Raw genomic sequence first — 18,181 nt, forward strand, 5'->3', positions numbered from 1 at the left:
ATCTCTGCCTTTGTGGAAGATGATTTCCTGATTTTGTAACTACCGATTGTTCTAGAAAATAAGCCAGTTGCCCAGAACTCACACAAAGACTTGAATTGAGAAACGTGCTTTCTCAGGTATCTTTCTGAAGATGTGAAGTCTGTCTTTGTATGGAAGGAAGTCCCCTTTCACAAAACTGAATGTGTTTGTGTCTGAGAGAGGGAAATGGAGACAGAAAGACGAAGAAGCAGAAGAGAGCCCCCTCAGAAGAGATCTAGTTAAGGTGAGTTTTTGTGCCTTTAAAAAACATTTGGGGTTTTAGGGGGAACAAAGTATTTACACTGTCTTATTCTCCTCATTGGAAACCTTGGCCCCGTCGTCAGAGTCAGCGGCCTTGAACGGGGGTTGCACGCTGCGTTTCATCTGGCACTGCGACTTCCATGCTCTGCCTTTAGCACGTTGCTTTGCCTGTCAGGGTTGCCACCCTTTTAACTGTAAGGTGAGGAGTCTGGAGTAGATGATCCACCCCAGCTCTGCTGTTTTGCAAATTTCTGATTTCGTATTCGGATGAGTCTGGGATACACCCAGAGCAGTATAAACCAGGCCCTACCTCCTGCCTATTGCTGGGGCATCCCTCAGGTCTGTGCCTTCTACTCAACCCTTTACTGAGCCCAGCTTTTGTCAGGAGCCCAAGTGCCTACCGGGATGGCAGGGGACTTGTCTTTCGTGGTCACGGTGGCCAAGAATTCTATTGGTGTGCTGAAACAACTCTTCTGAGATCCTCCACCCACCCCTGCTCAAACCTAATGACAGCACTACGGTTCCTTTCCTAGGAGGAGAATCAATCCATGGTGCATTTTATGACAATCCTGTCCCCAGGGATGCACGGAAGTTTATCAGCTGAGTGAGGGGAGGTGCCTCTGTGTCCCTGTATCTCTGTCTGCTGACAGTTCGCTGCCACCGGCTACTGAACAAGAAAAGTGCTATTCACCATGTTGTGTGTTTTCCAAATGTGTAGGTGATGGTCTTGTGGCTCGTGCGTGGGCTTTGATTTGGGATGGTGAAGGGCTTATAAATACCTCATCAACATGTATTCGAGGTGGCCTGGTGCCACACAGATTTGATTCATGAAGGCATCAAGCCTGCACACTGGTTTGGAAACAACTTGGTTTTGATCATTCACACTGCGTGCATGACTCGCTGCTAATCTCTGGGTGGTTTTTTCATTTCAGATTTATTCACCCCATGTCTTGCTTAAGCTGAAAAATACATTTATTTCACCAGAATATTCTCTGATTCTTTGTTTACACACATCCAGTTTTTTTAATTCCTTTAAAAATGATTCTGTGTTTATAATGCCTCCTAATTTCTATCATCTCTATGTTGCCAGTGCCCTGAGACATGCACCAGATTTGATGCCGGAACAGTTCCACCAAAAGAAATCCCTTTGCCGTAATATCTTTTGAGGAAAATATTATTCTTTAAGGCTCTAACAGTAAATCGTAGAAGAAAGCATGGAACATTTCTTGTAGTTAATACATGTTCATGCGAAAAGAAATGATATTTTCATTAAACAATGTTGATTTTAATAACTTTTTACAAATGTGAACATTATTATTCATAATTTAAGTAACCAGATAAAACCACAGTTATTTATTATGAAGATTGAAAACTATTTACACGGTCTCTTAATTAGAAGTAGCTTTATTAGAAGACTGAAGGGTATTTAAAAGATGGAAAAATACCCATGATGACACCATCATTTTTATTAACTAAATATCAAGAACTGTGCAGGGATAAGATTTAACCCTCTGCAAACTGCCAAGTTAGCATGAGGTAGTTTGTGGATGCTGCCAGAGGACAGGACACTCCCCCAGGATCAGAGACAAAGGACTTCCTGCCAGCACAGCAGGCAGCCTGTGGTTCAAGTTCATATTGGTTCCTGAGTTCCTTTCCTATTGCTGTTGTAACAAAGGACCACAGACTCAGTGGCTTAAAGCAATACACATTCATCTTCTCACTGTTCTAGGGTGCAGTAGTGCAAAGTCAATGTCAGTGGGCTAAAACCAACGAGTGGCCAAGGCTAAGTTCCACACCGAGGCTCTTGGGAGGGATTCGTCATCCTACCTTTCCCAGCTTGCAGAGGTGCTCACACTCCTTGGCCCAGGGCCCTGTGTCACTGTGACCTCTGCTGCCACTTTACATCTCTGTCTCTGACTATATAGATATAGAGGAAGAGTCTTCTACATCTGGTATGGACCCTTTTTCCTACATGGACATTGTATCCCTATTTATGTGCAGATGAAAACCCCTTCCCTCCAGGGTGCGGTGGCATCAGCTCACAAGATGACCACTCTGGGCTTTAAGTGTCCTCTTTGTATTGTCATCAGGGAACTTCTCTCTCCATAGTTAGCTCTGTGTTAATTTGTTGTTATATTTTACCCAGAATTACTGAAAGTTTTACTTAAAAGGGATCCTAATTAGCTCTGTTTACCTGTTTCCAGAGCTGAAAGCTTCAGTTCTAGAGTATCAGTTTGACTTTTCCTAAAAATACATTCCAGTATATTTCTCTGGTGAAAGTCTCTACCCTGTTATCTATTGTCCCATCATTTCCTTATTTTCTTGAATATATTAAAAGTATTTTATAGCCTTTATTGGTAACTCTGATGCCTACATCACCTGGGGTTTGCATCCTTTGTCTAATGCTCCTTATTCTCATGTTATCTGTCATATAGTCTGGACATGTTGCATGTCTAGAAATTCTTTATTACATGGCAGACATTGCAAATGAAAAATCCATGTTATCTTCCGTGAGAGCTTTTCTACCTTCCCGTTAGGCAGACAGTGTGAGGGACTGATCATGTCACTCCAATCAGGCGCTGAGGTGGATCAGGACTAAAGTGCCTTTTTTCTTAAAACAGCTTTGAGGTATACTTGGCAAAATAATTTTCACACGTTTAAAGTGTACAGCTTAATACGTTTTGACGTAAGTATATCCCCAAGGAACCATGAGCACACTCAAGACAGTGAACATACCCATCACCCACAAAGCTTCTCTCCTGACTTTTGTTGTCCCTCCCTCCCTCCCTGTCTCTTCCCCTGGGAACCATTGATCTGCTTTCTATCACAACATAGTGGTTTGCATTTTCAAGATCCTTATATGAATGGATTCATGCAGTATCTACTCTATGTTGTCTGACTTTTTTCATTCAGTGTAATTATTTTGAGAATCATCTGTGTTGCTGTATTAATAGCTTGTTTGTCTTATAGTAGAGTATTGTTTAGTGCTGAGTTTTTACTGAAGAGTTTATTGTGAGCAGTGTTTGTATAGACCATCATTTCTTTCTGCATTTACTTCTTGATGGATGCATGGGTTATTTACAACTTGTGCTATTATAAATAAAATAGCAGTGAATGTTTGGTTACAAGTCTTTGTATGGACATATGCTTTTCCTTTCTAAAGCACCAGATGAGGAATGTCTGGATTATATGGTACACAGGTGTTTACCTTTTTAAAAGAATCTGTTAAAGACTTTTCCAAAATGGTTGTACTATTGTAAATTCCTCGTGGTGTGTATCAGTTCTGGTTGCTCTACTTCCTTGCCAGCACCTTGTAAGGTCAGTCTTTCTAACTGTATTCATTCTAGTATGTATGTGAACTAGTATCTCACTGTGGTTTTTAAAAGCATTTCTCTAATGACTAATGACACCTTTAATCAGCATCTTTTCATATGCTTATTATCCATCTGGATATCTTTACTGAAGTGTGTTTTCTGGCCTCATTCATTCAGGTGTTTGAATTATTATTGAATTTTGAGACCTCTTTATTCTGGATCAGATACAAAGAGAGACCTTTATCAGATATATGATCTGCAAATAGCTTCTGTCTATGGCTTGTCTTTTCATTTGCTTAGCAGTGTTTAGAAGAGCATTGAAGAGTCTTCATGTTCATAAAGTTCACTCTACCAGTTTCTTTTTAAAATAGATGATACTTTTGGTGTCATAGCAAAGAAAAATTTGCCAAACCCAAGGCCATAAACCTTAAGCCTATGCTTGTTCTCCTAGCTGTTTTATAGTTTTAGATTTCCTATTAATATCTATGATCCATTTTGAGGTAAATTTTGTATATTTTGTGAGGTGTGGATCAAAGTTCATTTTTTTTTTTTTTTTGCGTATCACGATCTAATTGTTCCAGCACTACATGCTGAAAAGATCCTTTCTCCACAGCATCCTTTTTGAGAATCAATTGTCTGTATAAGTCTTGGTTTAGTTCTGAACATTCTATTGTGTTCCACTATTCTATTTTCCTGTTTTACACCAACACCATAATTTCTGATTACTGTAGCTTTATAAAAAAAGTTTGAAAATCAGATAGTGCAAGTCTTCCAACTTTGTTTTTCTTGTTCAAAGTTGTTTTGGATTTTTGGGATCCTTTGAATTTTTATATGAATTATAGAATAAGTTTTTAAATTCCTTACATCCTGTTCTGCCAAAATTCCACCCATGTCTTTGGCCGTCTCCAAAGCCACATTTTCTGAAGAAGTCTCTCTAGATCCCAGGTGAAAGGAATTTCTCTTTCGTCTGGGCTCAAATCACATTTGATATTATTTGATTCCATTTAATCATATTTGCCTGTATGTACTTGTCTGACCTTTCCAGCCATTTAGTAAATCTCAAAAGATTAGGAATCTTGACTTGGTTCCCTCTGTGTGCTGAGAAACTAGTTCTATGCTTTGCAGGAGTGAGCCCTGCAGTAAGAGGTATCTGCAGCACACATCTAGCTCATTGCTTGAATATTGTCAAGGAATTCTGCAGATTTAGAATTGTTTATTGATTGTTGTCTCCAAGACAGCTCAGTCTTTTTTATTTCTATTGCTACTGCTGCAGTTTCAAAGAACAATGGGCTAGTTATTTTCCAAATATCAAATCATACTCTAATTGTGTTGTCACGCAAATTATGTGCTGCTGTGTCTTAACAACCTGCTTAGTGTTCACAGGCTCCTTCACTCATGGAAAATTTGGGAGAATGTCATATCCTTAGAGATAGCAATGCTGTCTTTGGCGACCTGAGCAGCAGTATCTGAATTCACTCCTGCTGTTTTTCCAGTGTCCCCTCTAGACCTCCTCCAGCCCTCCATGGGGGGCCCTGCAGTTCTGCCCTAGAAAAGCCTGTTGCTTCTCAGGAAGACTTCCCTATGAAACATAACCATGTCCTTCTTGTGGGGACATTCAGTCCAGAGACCTGAAAGCAGGGGAAAATATTTAGCCTGCTTTTGGTAGAACCTAAATTCTTCCATACTTGTTAGAAGCAATTTCAATGAGGAAACTGTTTTGGCATCTAACAAATCAGCATAAATGACTGATGAGGAAGATCAGCTTCCCCATCCCACTCAGTCGTCATGTTGATGTGACACACACATTGGCAAACATTTTCTCCTGTGAGCAACATAAAGTTCAAGACGTTATGAATGGCTTTTTGTTTTTATTTCTTAGTCTTTCCACATTCACTGTGTCTCGTGAGATTATATGAATCCTGCTTATTTTCAGCCCAGCACTAAACTTTTTAAAAGGATCACGTGTTTAAAAGGCTAGTGGACAATTTTTTAGAAGACAGAAATCCTTAGATTTTGGTCCCAGAGTTGAATCTTGGTTAGTGGTGAATGAAAATTCCCGTTAAAATTTTAAATTCAGTGATATAAAGTCTTAAAAATAGTTAAATATTAGTCAATTTCATTAAACACTATAAGAGTTATTTAACTTTAAGCCTGTTTCTGGGGCAATTTTGCAATGATTCCCTCCCTTTATCGATTCCCTCTTTATCAGAATCCTTGAGAGGCCCCTGTCATCATTGTCAGTATCATCATCATCATCATGGAACTGATTCTTCTGGAAGATTCTAGGAAAATAAAGAGATGGACGGGATTATGTGTAGGTCAGTGTGTGCATATACAATAAGAACAGCTGTCAGACATTAGATGCAAGATACCCATTTCATTTAGGGGAGAATGTGGTCATGAAATCCTGATGTGGTGAATGAAGGAAGCGGTGGGAACAGGATAGTCAATGCAAAGGAGGAGGAAGTGAGTGAATTGGAGAGCATAGATCCTTGGTTAGTTGATCAGCACATTGGTGAGAATGAGGGGAGTGTGATGGCAGAATCATGTCCCTCCCCGGCCACAGGGTAGCCACCTGTGACATGTTACTGTACATGGCAAAAGGGATGACAGATATTTTAGGATTAAAAATCTTAGAGGATTTCTGTCTCCTAAATTGTCTATTAGTTAGCCTTTAAACCCATGATACATTATTATAGATTAGTGCAGGGGCACAAATAAAATCGATTCATATAATCTCACCAGACAAACTGAATGTAGAAAGGATAAGGAAGAAAAACAAAAAGTCACTTATAAGTGCCTTGAACCATAAATTGCTCATGAGGAAATGTTACACAAGGTGAATGTCACAGCCACATACATACTGCCTGAGTGGGATGGGACAAGGGGATCCTGAGATGAGACAATAGGGTGAGTAGTCTGGATTGTCCAGGTGGGCTGAATGTAATCACAGGGGTCCTTAAATTGGAGGATATTTCCCAGCTGAGTTTAAAATCAGAGGGAGGTGTAGCGATGGAGCAATGTTCAGAAAGGCTGCTGACCATGAAAATGGAGGAAGTTGAGGGGCACAAGCTAAGGAAGGTGGGTGACCTCTGTAAACTGGAAAAAAAAAGGAAACATTCTCTTCTAGACCCTCTAGAAGGAAGGAACCCTGCTGGTATCTTGAATTTATCCCAATGAGAACTGTGTTGGATCTCTGACATCCACAGCCATAAGCTAATAAGTCTGTGCTGGTTTAAGCTATTAAGCTTATGGGAATTTGTTACAGTGGTAATAGGAAAATAACATAGTGAGTGGTAGTGTAAGGGATTAAAGGTCTAGGATGGGGTGTGGAGAGAATTCTGACATTTACACCTAAAAAACAACCAGGTGAAGTGGGAAGGTGTTTTAAGGAAGACTTACCTGGCAGGGCTGTCAAGCAGACTGGAGTGAGCGAATCCTTGGAGTTAGAGGAATCAATTAAACCTCACAAGGAAAATAAGAAATAAAATGTAGCAGGGCTTCAGTGTTAGTAGATGTAGGAATGGAAATGGGCAGAGAGATATAAACATTATTTTGAAATTAGCTACAGGTTTGATGACTGCATGTTTGGGAGAGTTAGCCGATGTGTGGACTGAATACATCCCCTCAAAATCCATATGTCGAAACCTCATCTCCCAGGGTGATGATATAGGGATGCGGGGCCTTTGGGAGGTGATTAGTAGGATAAAATGAGGTCATGAGAGTAGAGCCCTCATGAATGGTATTAGTGTTCTTATACAGGGCCCCAAAGTGCTTGCTTCTCTCTCCTCTCTGGGCCATGAAGATAGTGGGAAGACAGCCATCTTCGAGCTGGCAATCCTCTCCCAGATACATTGACCTTGAAAGCCTCAGCCTCCAAACCATAAGGAATATGCTGGTTGTTTAAGCCACCCGACACATGGTAATTTGTTACAGAATCCCAGACTGACGAAGACAGTGGAGAATGCCACTGTGTTTTGCACTGATTGCCTGGAGAATGCTGAAACCCAGGGAAGTGGGCAGCACAGACGTTTACTCATTTAATCCTGCCAACACTGTAGGGGATAGAGTCTACATTTTCCTCGCTATTTAAAAGGTAAGGAAAAGAGGCACAAACAATAACAATGACAACGACAACAACAACAACAACAGCAACAATAATTTGTCCAAGATTCACACAGAACTCCCTGGAGGGAGAGTGAGAATTAATACTTATGCAGGCTGGCCCCAGAGCCCCTGCTCATAACTACTAAGTCAGATCACCTTGCTTATTTAATCAGTTTTTTTCAACTGTGATATGAGTGTACTGTGTCCAGTAACTTATAATTTCAAAATACCTCACTGTAAGGGAAACATTAGTCGCAGGCATTACAACCCACAGAAAGCTAGACATACAAAAATAACTTGTTAAGGCAAGATAACCAATAATGTTTTTAAATATTATACCTGCTGACCCTTTGCAATAAAGTGTTTATTTATAATTCTGTCTGGCTACAGAATAACATCATAATCCTGCATGTGGCTGGTGGCTCCCGTGTTGGACAGCACGGGTCTAGAGAATTTAAATGACTTGCCCAGCCTTGCCCAGGAAGCTTGTGGTGGGATCAGAGCTATAGTCTGGGACTGTTCCTTCCTATCCAAGTCCCTCATGGAAGTTTAGAAGCTTCTCCTTTGGTGCCCAGCTGTCTATCCGTACTTATGACATCTTGTCAGGTGCCCCGGCCTGCTCCTGAACATCAGCCAGAACCCACTTCTGCTCTTTTTTGGCCAGGTAATACCTTCTAGCAACTTCCATTGCCTTCTTGGCATCAGTTTTTACATGGAAGGGTAGTGGCTAGAGAAGGAAATGTGTCCACATGACAGGTTTTTCATAAATAAAGTAGGAGTGGTCAAGAGAAGAAAACCTCAGGAATACGAGTGGAAGCAGGTCATTTAATATACCAAATGCGTACTTTCAATGTATGTTTGTGTTTCCGAGTCCACGCTTGTTCTACTCGTGCATTATAGGCCAACACATCAGGAGACAAGGATTTGGGGCAAGAAATAGCGGCTTTAATTTGTAAAGCCAGTGGAGAAGATGGTAGACCAATGTCCTGGAGAACCATCATCCCAAGTCAGAATTCAGGCTCTTCTTATATTAAAAAGGGGAAGCGGGAATGCTTGGTTGATGCAAACTTGGTGTATGAATTCTTTGTTTTTAGAATCCTTTGTTCTTGCAGCTCTTCACCTGGGTCAGATCCGTGTAAACCTCCAACAAGCAAATGTTATTTTCTATTCTGTATCTTGTTATCTTTATACGAATGGAAAAGTGATAATATCCTTCAAAGTCAGAGCCTTGAGAATAGGGTCTCCTGTATATTTCAGGATCTAGGCAACATTGTTTCACAAAAGGTGCAGAAACAGCAAGACTAAGCCTAGGAAACAGGGCACAGGTTTAAAGTCAAAGGAACAGATCTAATATGGAGTCAGATTTGTTCTTTCCTATTTCAGTAGTGCCATGGAGAAGGCACTGTGGGCAGCTTTCTGTAGGGTCCTGGAGGCTTTCTCTCTCAGCCTCTGTGCGCCTCTATTGAAAACCCGTCATCGCTATCTGGCCTGCTGGAAAACCAGTCCGCCTGTTTTGCCCTGAAGTTGTGTTCTGTTTATAACTCATCTCTACTCCTTGGAAAACAACTCAATAAAAACTCAGTTGGTTTCCCACCAGCCCTGAGCAGGGGTGAGGGATAGCATGTTATTATTTTATTAAAAAAATATATAAAAGTTTTAAAACAGCACTGGGCACATAGAAGAGAGGCAATCAATGCTTCCTGGCTTAAATCGAAAATGATGACTCAGTGAGTCTATGGCTGCTGTATTTGCTGAACTAGTTACTCCTTTGCTCCATTACACATTTATTTTAACTGAAAAAGAAATATATGCATATGGTTAAAAAAATTCAAACAGAGCAAAAAATACTCAAGTGAAAGAAGTTTTCCCTCATCCTCTGTTCTTACACGCCTCCCTGGCGATGCCAATGTTTACAATCCTTTGTGTGCTTTTCCAGATATGCTATGCAAGTTCCCACCAATGTATGTAAATTCCTTTAAAGTTTTACTTATTTTTAACTTTAAGGGATTTAAATCCTCAAGTGGCTTCTGCCACAGTAATAGAAAAGAAGAAATCTGACTCCATATTAGATCTGTTCCTTTGACTTTAACCCTGTGCTCTGTCTCCTAGGCTTCTTCTTGCTTGTAAAACAATGTTGCCTAGAGCCTAAAATATACAGGAGAGCCTATTCTGAAGGCTCTGACCTTTAAGGGTATTTAACACTTTTCCAATCATATAAAGATAACACGTTGGCGAATAGAAAATAACGTTTGTTTTGTTGGAGGTTTACAGGGATCTGACCCAGGGAGATAGCTGCAAGAACAAAGGATTCTAACAAGAAGGAATTCCTACAGCAAGAAGTTTGCAAAAACCAAGCACATAGGAAAGCAGCCTGAATTCTGACTTGGGGAGATGGTTTTCCAGGACATTAGTTTGCCATCTAGGTCTACAGAAACTTGCTATTCCATGCCCCAACACTTGGTCTCCCAACTTACTGGCCTGTCCTGCACTGAGGAGAATGAATTTGGACTCAATAACACTTCTACCTACCTAGCAAGTTGGACACTGGGACTGAGGGCAGCTCTCCCACACACAGGGGCCTACGGTGAGCCCTTGATTATTCCCCGAGGTTGGGGTGTGGTTTACCCAGGAGGGATGGGGACTCTACACCAACACTCAGGCAGTCTGCTCCTTCTGGGGCTCTGACATTTTACCTCCCGCTCCCTGCCAGCCCAACATTTGGGACAGTGGAGCTAAGGCAGAGATCGTGCCTGCCTGTTTCCCAGCGTGTAAAAGGGGAATATGTACTCTTCCCAAGGTGGTTCTGAGAAACAACACCTGCGGGTGCTTGGTTCCCTGAGCAACAGTAAACCTAGCTCCTTGTGGGGGCAACGGGTATGATACCCGTAGGGTTTCTGCAGAGACCTTAGCTGGAGGGCTGGGCCAGGGACGTAAAATATGAGCTGTGGGCAATGACGGGTAAGAGAAGGGTGTATAGGCAGGACTGCTGCCTCCTTCGGGGTGCCACAAGAGGTAAAACGCTTTCTCCCCATCTCTGTTACTCCCCTCCCAATTCCAGATAACTGCCTTCCCTCTGCTCCTCCTGTCCATGTGTCTCCCTCCACTTTTCCCCGCCTCCCCTCCTCCTCCCCTATTCTCCCTCCCTCGGTTCCCCTTCTCTCTCAGGACCAAGAGCGGATCGCTGGCCCTCCTGCGCATGCGCAGTTGCTGCCAGCTGGACCGCGGGTTGGAAGCTCCAGCTCCGAGCCGGGGATCGGCCCCAATGGCTTCTCAGCTCTGTCGCCCTGTAGGCCTTTGGCTACTGCCTGGGGCCGGGGCCTCTGGCTGTGGAAGTGCAAGGTGAGGGGATATCGGGAAAGGGGTGAGGCGGCTGCGGGAGGGCGGTCGGCGTGTCACAGCCCCCCAGGGCGCCAGTCAGCGTGTGTTCAGCTGGATTGCTCGGGCCAGACCCCTCTGCCCGCGCCACCTGCCCCGGCGCCCCGGCCACAGCTGCCCAGGGCCAGGTGTGCCCCTGCGCCTCTTGGCCCAGCCGGGCTCCCCTCAGTCAGCGGCTGGCGTCCGCTTCCCCTCTCCCGCCCGCGAGTCCTCCCCTCCCGGGCTTCCTCTCCTAGGCCGCCGACCCGTCCGCACCACTGGGCGGGCTGTGTCCCGGGCGGGCGGGGTCTGCACACCCGGACGGGGCGGGCGGCTTGGGCTGGGGCTGGGGCTGGCCTCCGAGCGGGGCTGCAGCCCGCGTCCCCCACCCCGCTCTCCCTGCCCCGCGACCCCGGGGCTGCCTTCCTCTCCCTTTCCCGATCCCTGAGGTCCAGATTAGCGGCGTGGGCGCTGCTCCCCAGGCTGAGAGCCCGCGGCTGTAACTCCCAGCTTCTCCTGGTGGAGTCGGGAAAAGGGAGCGGCAGTGCTGAGGGAGCTTCTGTCTCCTTGATCAGGATTTCTGCCCCAGGTAAGTACCTTGAACACTTTCAGGTGTTATGATGGCGGTGCTTGTTGATGTCACATGTTTTTATACTGAGAGGGATTACAGTGGTGAAAGCAGGGCTTGGTTCAGTTAAAAATGAGCTGAAGGCATGAGGCTGTCTCATCCTCCATCATTCACTCTCCCAGGGTGAAACGTGAGACCGTCGATCTTAAAAAGATACTTATAGTCCCTAACTAGTCCAGCCCAGCTATTGTGTGTTAACAGGAACAGCACAACCTGAGGCGTTGGAGACCCAGGGACATTGCACTCCTAAAGAGCTCCTGGCAAAATCTGGTTTGTTTTGGTTTTTTTTGTTTGTTTGTTTTACTTAAATTGTGGGACAGACTAGTAGTATAGAGGGAAAAATAATTGGCAAGAAGGATTTTTTCATATAACAGCTTTATTGTGATATTGTTCACACACCATGAAGTCCACCCACTTGAATGTTACAATTCAGCAGCTTTTAGCATATTCACATTTGTGCAACCATTATTATTCCAGAACGTTTTCATCACATCAGAAAGACCAGTTGAAATGCATGACCTATCCACCCCTTCCCAGTGGTGGTTCTAAAGAAGTTTCTTGGCTGTTCCTGACCATAAATTAACTTGTTACATTCCATGAAATATCTGGGAGGAATTCTAATCAGAATTGCAATGAATCTGTCTATCAAAGCAGGAAGAATTAATGTCTTTATGGCATAAACTTCTTCTACACATGAATATATCTGGGACCCTATCTTTTCATCTGTCCAGAGCCAGGCCTATGGGAAATCTTGGGTTTGTGAATGATGAGATTCAATACATCATTAGATGCAACTGTAGCCTTTCACTGAAGAGAAAAGTAACCTCGTAGAAGCCAAGTGATTCTCTGATGGTTAGAATGAGTGACCGCCAGTGCTGGAGTATTCGAGTGGACTTGGTGCTTGCAGAGTTCTCCACCACCTACAGCTAAGGGGATTACCGTGTTCTTTTACTTTTTTTTTTTATGGCGTTGCTTTTATTTTTACTTATTATATAAAATTATTTTTTATTGAAGTGTTGTAAATTTACCATGTTAGCTTCAGATGTACAGCAGAGATTCAGTTATAAGCTTATGCATATGTATATAAATGTTTTTCAGATTGTTTTTAGTACAACTCATTACAAGAAATTGAAAATAGTACCCTGTGCTATATAGTAGGTCCTTGTCATTTAGTTTATATTTATTAATGTGTATCTGTTAATCCTCCGTTTCCTGCCTGCTAACAACAGTTTGCTTTCTATGTCCATGAGTCTATTTCTAGCAGCACCGTTTTTGCTAGCAATATATGCTGGTTGGCTCTTTTCTGTTTCAGTAGTTCCATCTTATGTGTGGGCGTTTTTCTTCTGGTGGGCCTGTGTGTGGTTTGCACACGTGATAATAGAGATCTGTATTTGGGAGAACTCCAGGCCTCGTGTAGTCCCTCGTATGGAGCGCCCACTGAACTGATGCTTGAACTTGGAAAAAAACAGTAAATGTTGGAATTTCCACTATGGTTGAGACTTCCAGGTTTCTATAACCTCTTTAGCCCACCTAAATTATGGCTGCACCCAATACTGGATAATTTGGTGGAACTTCATGGTATGGTGGTGTAGAGACAGGGCCTTGTATGCTTCTTCTCTTTCCTTTTTCTAACAATCATTTTCCTGGGCCTTCCAGGTACTCCCCCAGAAGGGCCCAGGGCTGGCTTGGTGTTGCACTGAGGCAATATTTGTTAATAAGTCCCTTTCCTCATCTCTTCTGAGCCTCCATTTCCTTCTCTGCACAATGAGGGCTTAGACTAGATAAGTGCTTTTCAGTTTCTTTTAAAGCCATGTTTCCTTTGAGAAACAGAAAATTCAAATCTCTCCTCCCATCACAACCCTTTAGATTTTGACACGTCCTCCAAGGAGTCACATAGCTCTTTGTGGTAAATTGACGTGATTGTGATTCCACGTGGCACAGAAAAGACTCTTCAGATATTTATTGCAGGGAGAGGGCAGGAAAGGGGCAGTATGTCACACTTTCTTGTGTGAGCACTGGAGCAAAGGCTTGGATTTAAATACAGTGTCTGATGTGGCATCTCTCTAATCTTGCACAATGTGATAAACCTCTATCCCTAGTTTCTTAATGTGTCAAGTTGGGGTGGTAATGTTTTAAGGCTTTTGTGAAACATTATACACATAAGCCATTTGTGTCTCGGTAGATACAAGACCTGCTAGAGAGTCGGAATTTCTTTAAAAATACATATATATTGTCCACATCACTCTGTCTGTGTGTATTTTGAAGTTCCTGGAGGGTGAGGGTTGAGTGTAATGTCCATCGTGGGACAGGTGGCCCATGGGTCTGTGTGCCTCAGATTGCCCCCTCCTCCCCAGTCCTCTTCCTCTCAGTCCAGGATGAAGTTCCCTAGTAGATTTACACACAGGTCTTGTGGAAATGGCTTTTCATTTTATTGTTTCACCAAGGAGGGTTGCCATCATGATCTCTGTGGTCAGGTTTTGGTGACCTGAAGGCTATGCAATTGGGGATTTCTATTTTATAAAAAGAAAAAAAATTACAAATACAAAATTAGACCTAGGTTGGTGGCAGGGGCTTTTGAAAGTGGGGACCATTAGCTTTTTTAGCTTCAGGTGCAGTGGCCTCTGGCCACGAGGACACATCCTCATGCTCTGAATTTGGAGGGACCAGTGGGTTCAGTGGGAATATTTACTGAGTGCATCTCATGGGCTGCGCATTCTCTTATTTGTACTGTGTGTTCCTTATTTGAGACGGTGAGCTGATTTAAACTCAATAGCCTCTTTAAAATAATAGACTTTTTATTTTTAGATGTAATGTAGATTCCCATGTAGTTGTAAGAGATAATATGGAGAGGGCCTATGGACTCTTTGCCCAATTTTCTTTAATAGTTCCATCTTGCAAAGTTGGGGTACTATTCATTCGTGACTCACTAACCCTTTTAGGTTTGTGTTATTGCCCTCATTTCTATTTATGAATAAACTGGTGTTGAGAGAAGCACACAGGTCTGCCCAGGTCACCCACGTGGTTAGTGAAGATTTGGGTGGAACGTGGGCATGGCATTTCCAAGCAGTACCATTATGATGGTCTGTGGCAGGGAGCAGCATTCACTTTGCTTGTTCATTCATTCATTCAACAAACATTTATTGAATAAACTCTGTGGGTCAGATGCTTTCATAGGGTTATCTGATTCTTCAGCAGTATGGAGAATCAGGTAATGTTTTCTTTTTCTTTTTTTTTTTAATATGAGAAAAATATCTCTGAGAGGTTATAATCTCCCCAAGGGAAAAATAGCTCATAAATGAGGGATAGTACATTTGTACAGTTCCTTCTTCTTATGCAGGTGGTACCCTAGGCATTTTACATTTGCAAACTTCCATAATCCAGATATATTCTTGTAAGGCAAGAAGTTTTTTTTTAATTGAAGTATAGTCAAGTTTACAATGTTGTGTCAATTGCAAGGTGGTTTTTTTTGAATTTTGAATGGAGAAAATATTTTTTGAGGGGGTTAATTAAGTTTATTTATTTGTTTCATTTTTCTAAAATGAGGTACTGAGGATTGAGCCTAGGTCCTTGGACATGCTAAGCACGTGCTCTACCACTGAACTGTACCCTCCTCCCCAAAGCAAGTTTTCTTACCCATTATTCTGCACCTTAGGAGTTCAAATAAATTGACGTTGAAATCCAGATATTTTGATCCTACTATGGTTCTTTGCATTATATCCTGCTGAGGGGTGGGGAAGCAGTTCCTTTATTCATTCATTTATTCAGCAGTTTTGAGCACCGACTTTGCATCAGGGCCTGCCTAGGTGCTTGGAAACAGAAAACAAGAAATGATCCTTTTCTGCAGGGGATGGAAGCCTAGACCAAAAGCTGGGTAATGTGATCTGAGCTTCAGTAGCCATGTGCAGACGCTGAGGACAAACTTATCCCCGATTTGCTTGGACTTCCCTTGCCTTCTGGCTGGTGCACACCAGGTCGCCGCATCCCAGTGAGGCCCGCAGCCCACAGCACAGTATGTACATCAATTTACCCTCCCTTCTCGGCAGCGCCTGCAACATGAACGCCCCTGACTACATGCAGTGCGCTGAGGACCACCAGACTCTCCCGATTGTGGTCCAACCCGTGGGGATCATCTTAGAGAATTTCTTTTGCATCTATAATGGAATCTCCTTGGTGAGCCAGATCAGACCGTGCGGCTCCCAGTGGGCACTCTGTATCTACTATAGGTATCTCTATGCGCCCGAGAATGGATGGAGTGACTTCCAGACCCACCGCAATGTCATGGGCCTTGTCACCATTACTGACTGCCTCTTGGCCAAGACCTTCTAGAAGCTCCACGCACAGAGGAGCTGTATGGCACCACGCTCTACGACTCTCAGCTCTTTGTCTTTATGCTGTATGGGGAGGTGGCCGAGCAGCCGCACACCGACGTGGCCTTCAATCTACGAGGACTGCGGGTGGTGGAGAAGAGGATCGAAGACTTCACTGAGTCACTCTTCATCTTGCCCAAGTCCAAGTGGCTGGATGGGGACCCCGAAAATTCTGGGGAGAAGACCCCCCTCCTCTACATCCTATTTGAGAAGGAGGACTTCGTGGGACTGGACACAGACAGCAGGCAAGTCAACCTGAAGGCCGGGCCACCCTGGCTGTGTGACAGATTGCTTCCTTACATCCAGAATGGGATCATCAAGGAGGAGGGCTTTCTTGTAGCCAAGGCGGGAAGGAGGTGTAGCCCGCCGGTTTTCAGACGTTTAAAACTAAATCCGCCTTTGTTTCAGAGAGATCCTTTTAGGGTTAGTGTGGACACTTACTCCCCCTTTTCAGCCAGGACACTTGGGGGGACCCCTGGAGTTGCTGTCCAATAGAGTAGCCACAGCTACTGATGTTAGTAGTGCTGGGGAGGAGGCCGGTCTGAGCTGAGATGTGCTGTAAGTCAAATGCACATCAGACGCTGAAACTTGTCTAGTAAAAAGAATATAAACTATCTTGTTACTTTCTATATTGATTACACGTCAAAATGATAGTATTTTACATACAGTAGAATAAGTAAGGTCTGTTCTTAAAGTCAGTTACTTGGTTTTTTTTTTGTTACATTTTAAACGTGGCAACTGGGAAACGTTATTTACATGACTCTCATTTCATTCCTGTTGGACAGCCTGTCCTGGGACAGTTTCATCCCTTTGCTTATAAATGAGACTCTGAATCCCGAGACGCAGAATGAGGTGCTGGTTGAGCTCAGGGTGGAGCCGATGTCTCCTGCCTCCCAGGCCCAGCACCAGCACGGCTCAGGCCCTCTCCCCTGCCTGACAGCCACCATGCCAAGTTAGGACATCAGAAACACTGCCAGGGGCTTCCGAATTAGCTCCTTACGCAGGGAAAGGCGTGTCACGGTGTATGGGACACAGCAGGGAAAAATTCGTCCTCACTTTGTCCCTGTGATTAGGTCAAAGGCCCCACTCTGCCTTGGAAGTGCAGACGATCACTTCTGGGCTGCCTAACCCCTCACCCTCTACTATGTTTCCCTGTGTATCTTTCAAGCTGTCCCTCGGGCAGAAGAGGGTGAGACGTCTTTGCCGAGAGGTGGTCCCCCTTTACTGGGGAGAGTGAGGTGAGCTGTGTCCCCCCGGCCTACGGCCTCGGGCCTTGAGTCTGGAGAGCGCTCATGGCGGTCCCACAGGTGACGGTCGGAGGACATTGTACGTGCTGCCGGGCCCGCTGTGCAGGAGGGGCTCTGTGATTCTCTGTGATTCTAAGGTCAGATTCTACTTTCTTGTTGTTGGTAAGATGGAGGAGAAGATGCCAGAGAATTGATAAAAAGAAAATCCACACCAGTCCTGTGAATGACAGACACAGGGGATCCGTGTCCCACCTGCGTGTGGTGCCTGGCAGGCTCTGGAATAATTTTCACTTCCTCCCCGGACATTCCTCTATGGCTTAAGGAAGGGGAGAGGCATGTCGTGGCCATGATCTGTACTTGTCCTCACAGGGCCCTGTGATCTACATGCCCACACTACACTTCTGCTCCTTGGAGATGAGGTGTCAGGTTTAGGAAACTGGGCACTGCTGAGGGCATAGCTGCCAGAACCGTGCTACACCAAGGCTGGCTCCGTTCACCTCACCTGTCACCTCCTGTTGAGTCCTAAGGCATCATTCAAGGTAGGTGCATCGGTGCAATGAAAGCAGGGACCTCCTTCACCCCCTGGACAGACTGGTGGGTGATCACTGGAAGCCTGGAGCCCTGCCCCAGCCCCATGCCAGTGCCTCCTATTTTGTCATAGGAGGCACTGGTGACATTTTTGCTCAGCAACTGCTTGGCTCTGATTCTGCAGAGCCAACAGAGAATGCCAGCTTGTTTTTGCCTTTTGAAGTCTGCCCTTGGGATTTGGCGGAGTAGCTGGATGTGTGCTTAGCCCATAGTGGTTGACACTGTCACCATTGTTTACCCAGAACCTCGTGTACCAGGCATGGCTGCCGGCATCAAAATACAGCAGCACATTAAACC

General features: G+C 44.1%; 1 protein-coding gene across 3 annotated transcripts in view; it reads left to right on the top strand.

Moving 5' to 3' along the window:
- The first annotated feature begins 8,193 nt into the window (after positions 1 to 8,193).
- LOC140692908 (uncharacterized) overlaps positions 8,194 to 18,181 on the top strand; it is a 417,598-nt gene continuing 407,610 nt past the window's right edge. For 2 of the 3 annotated variants that reach the window (XR_012068510.1, XR_012068509.1), the window contains exon 1: positions 10,873 to 11,039. Coding sequence is in view for 1 of the 3 variants with exons in the window: in XM_072957117.1 (XP_072813218.1) it covers positions 8,292 to 8,364; positions 10,759 to 11,039; positions 11,565 to 11,643 (433 nt within the window). In the remaining 2 variants the exon portion in view is untranslated. Of the gene's footprint in view, positions 8,365 to 10,758; positions 11,040 to 11,564; positions 11,644 to 18,181 lie in introns of those variants that run through there. The other variant, XM_072957117.1, reaches the window with a different exon arrangement.

The sequence above is a fragment of the Vicugna pacos genome, unplaced genomic scaffold (genome assembly GCF_048564905.1).
Source record: "Vicugna pacos unplaced genomic scaffold, VicPac4 scaffold_19, whole genome shotgun sequence".
NCBI classification, from domain to species: Eukaryota; Metazoa; Chordata; class Mammalia; order Artiodactyla; family Camelidae; genus Vicugna; species Vicugna pacos.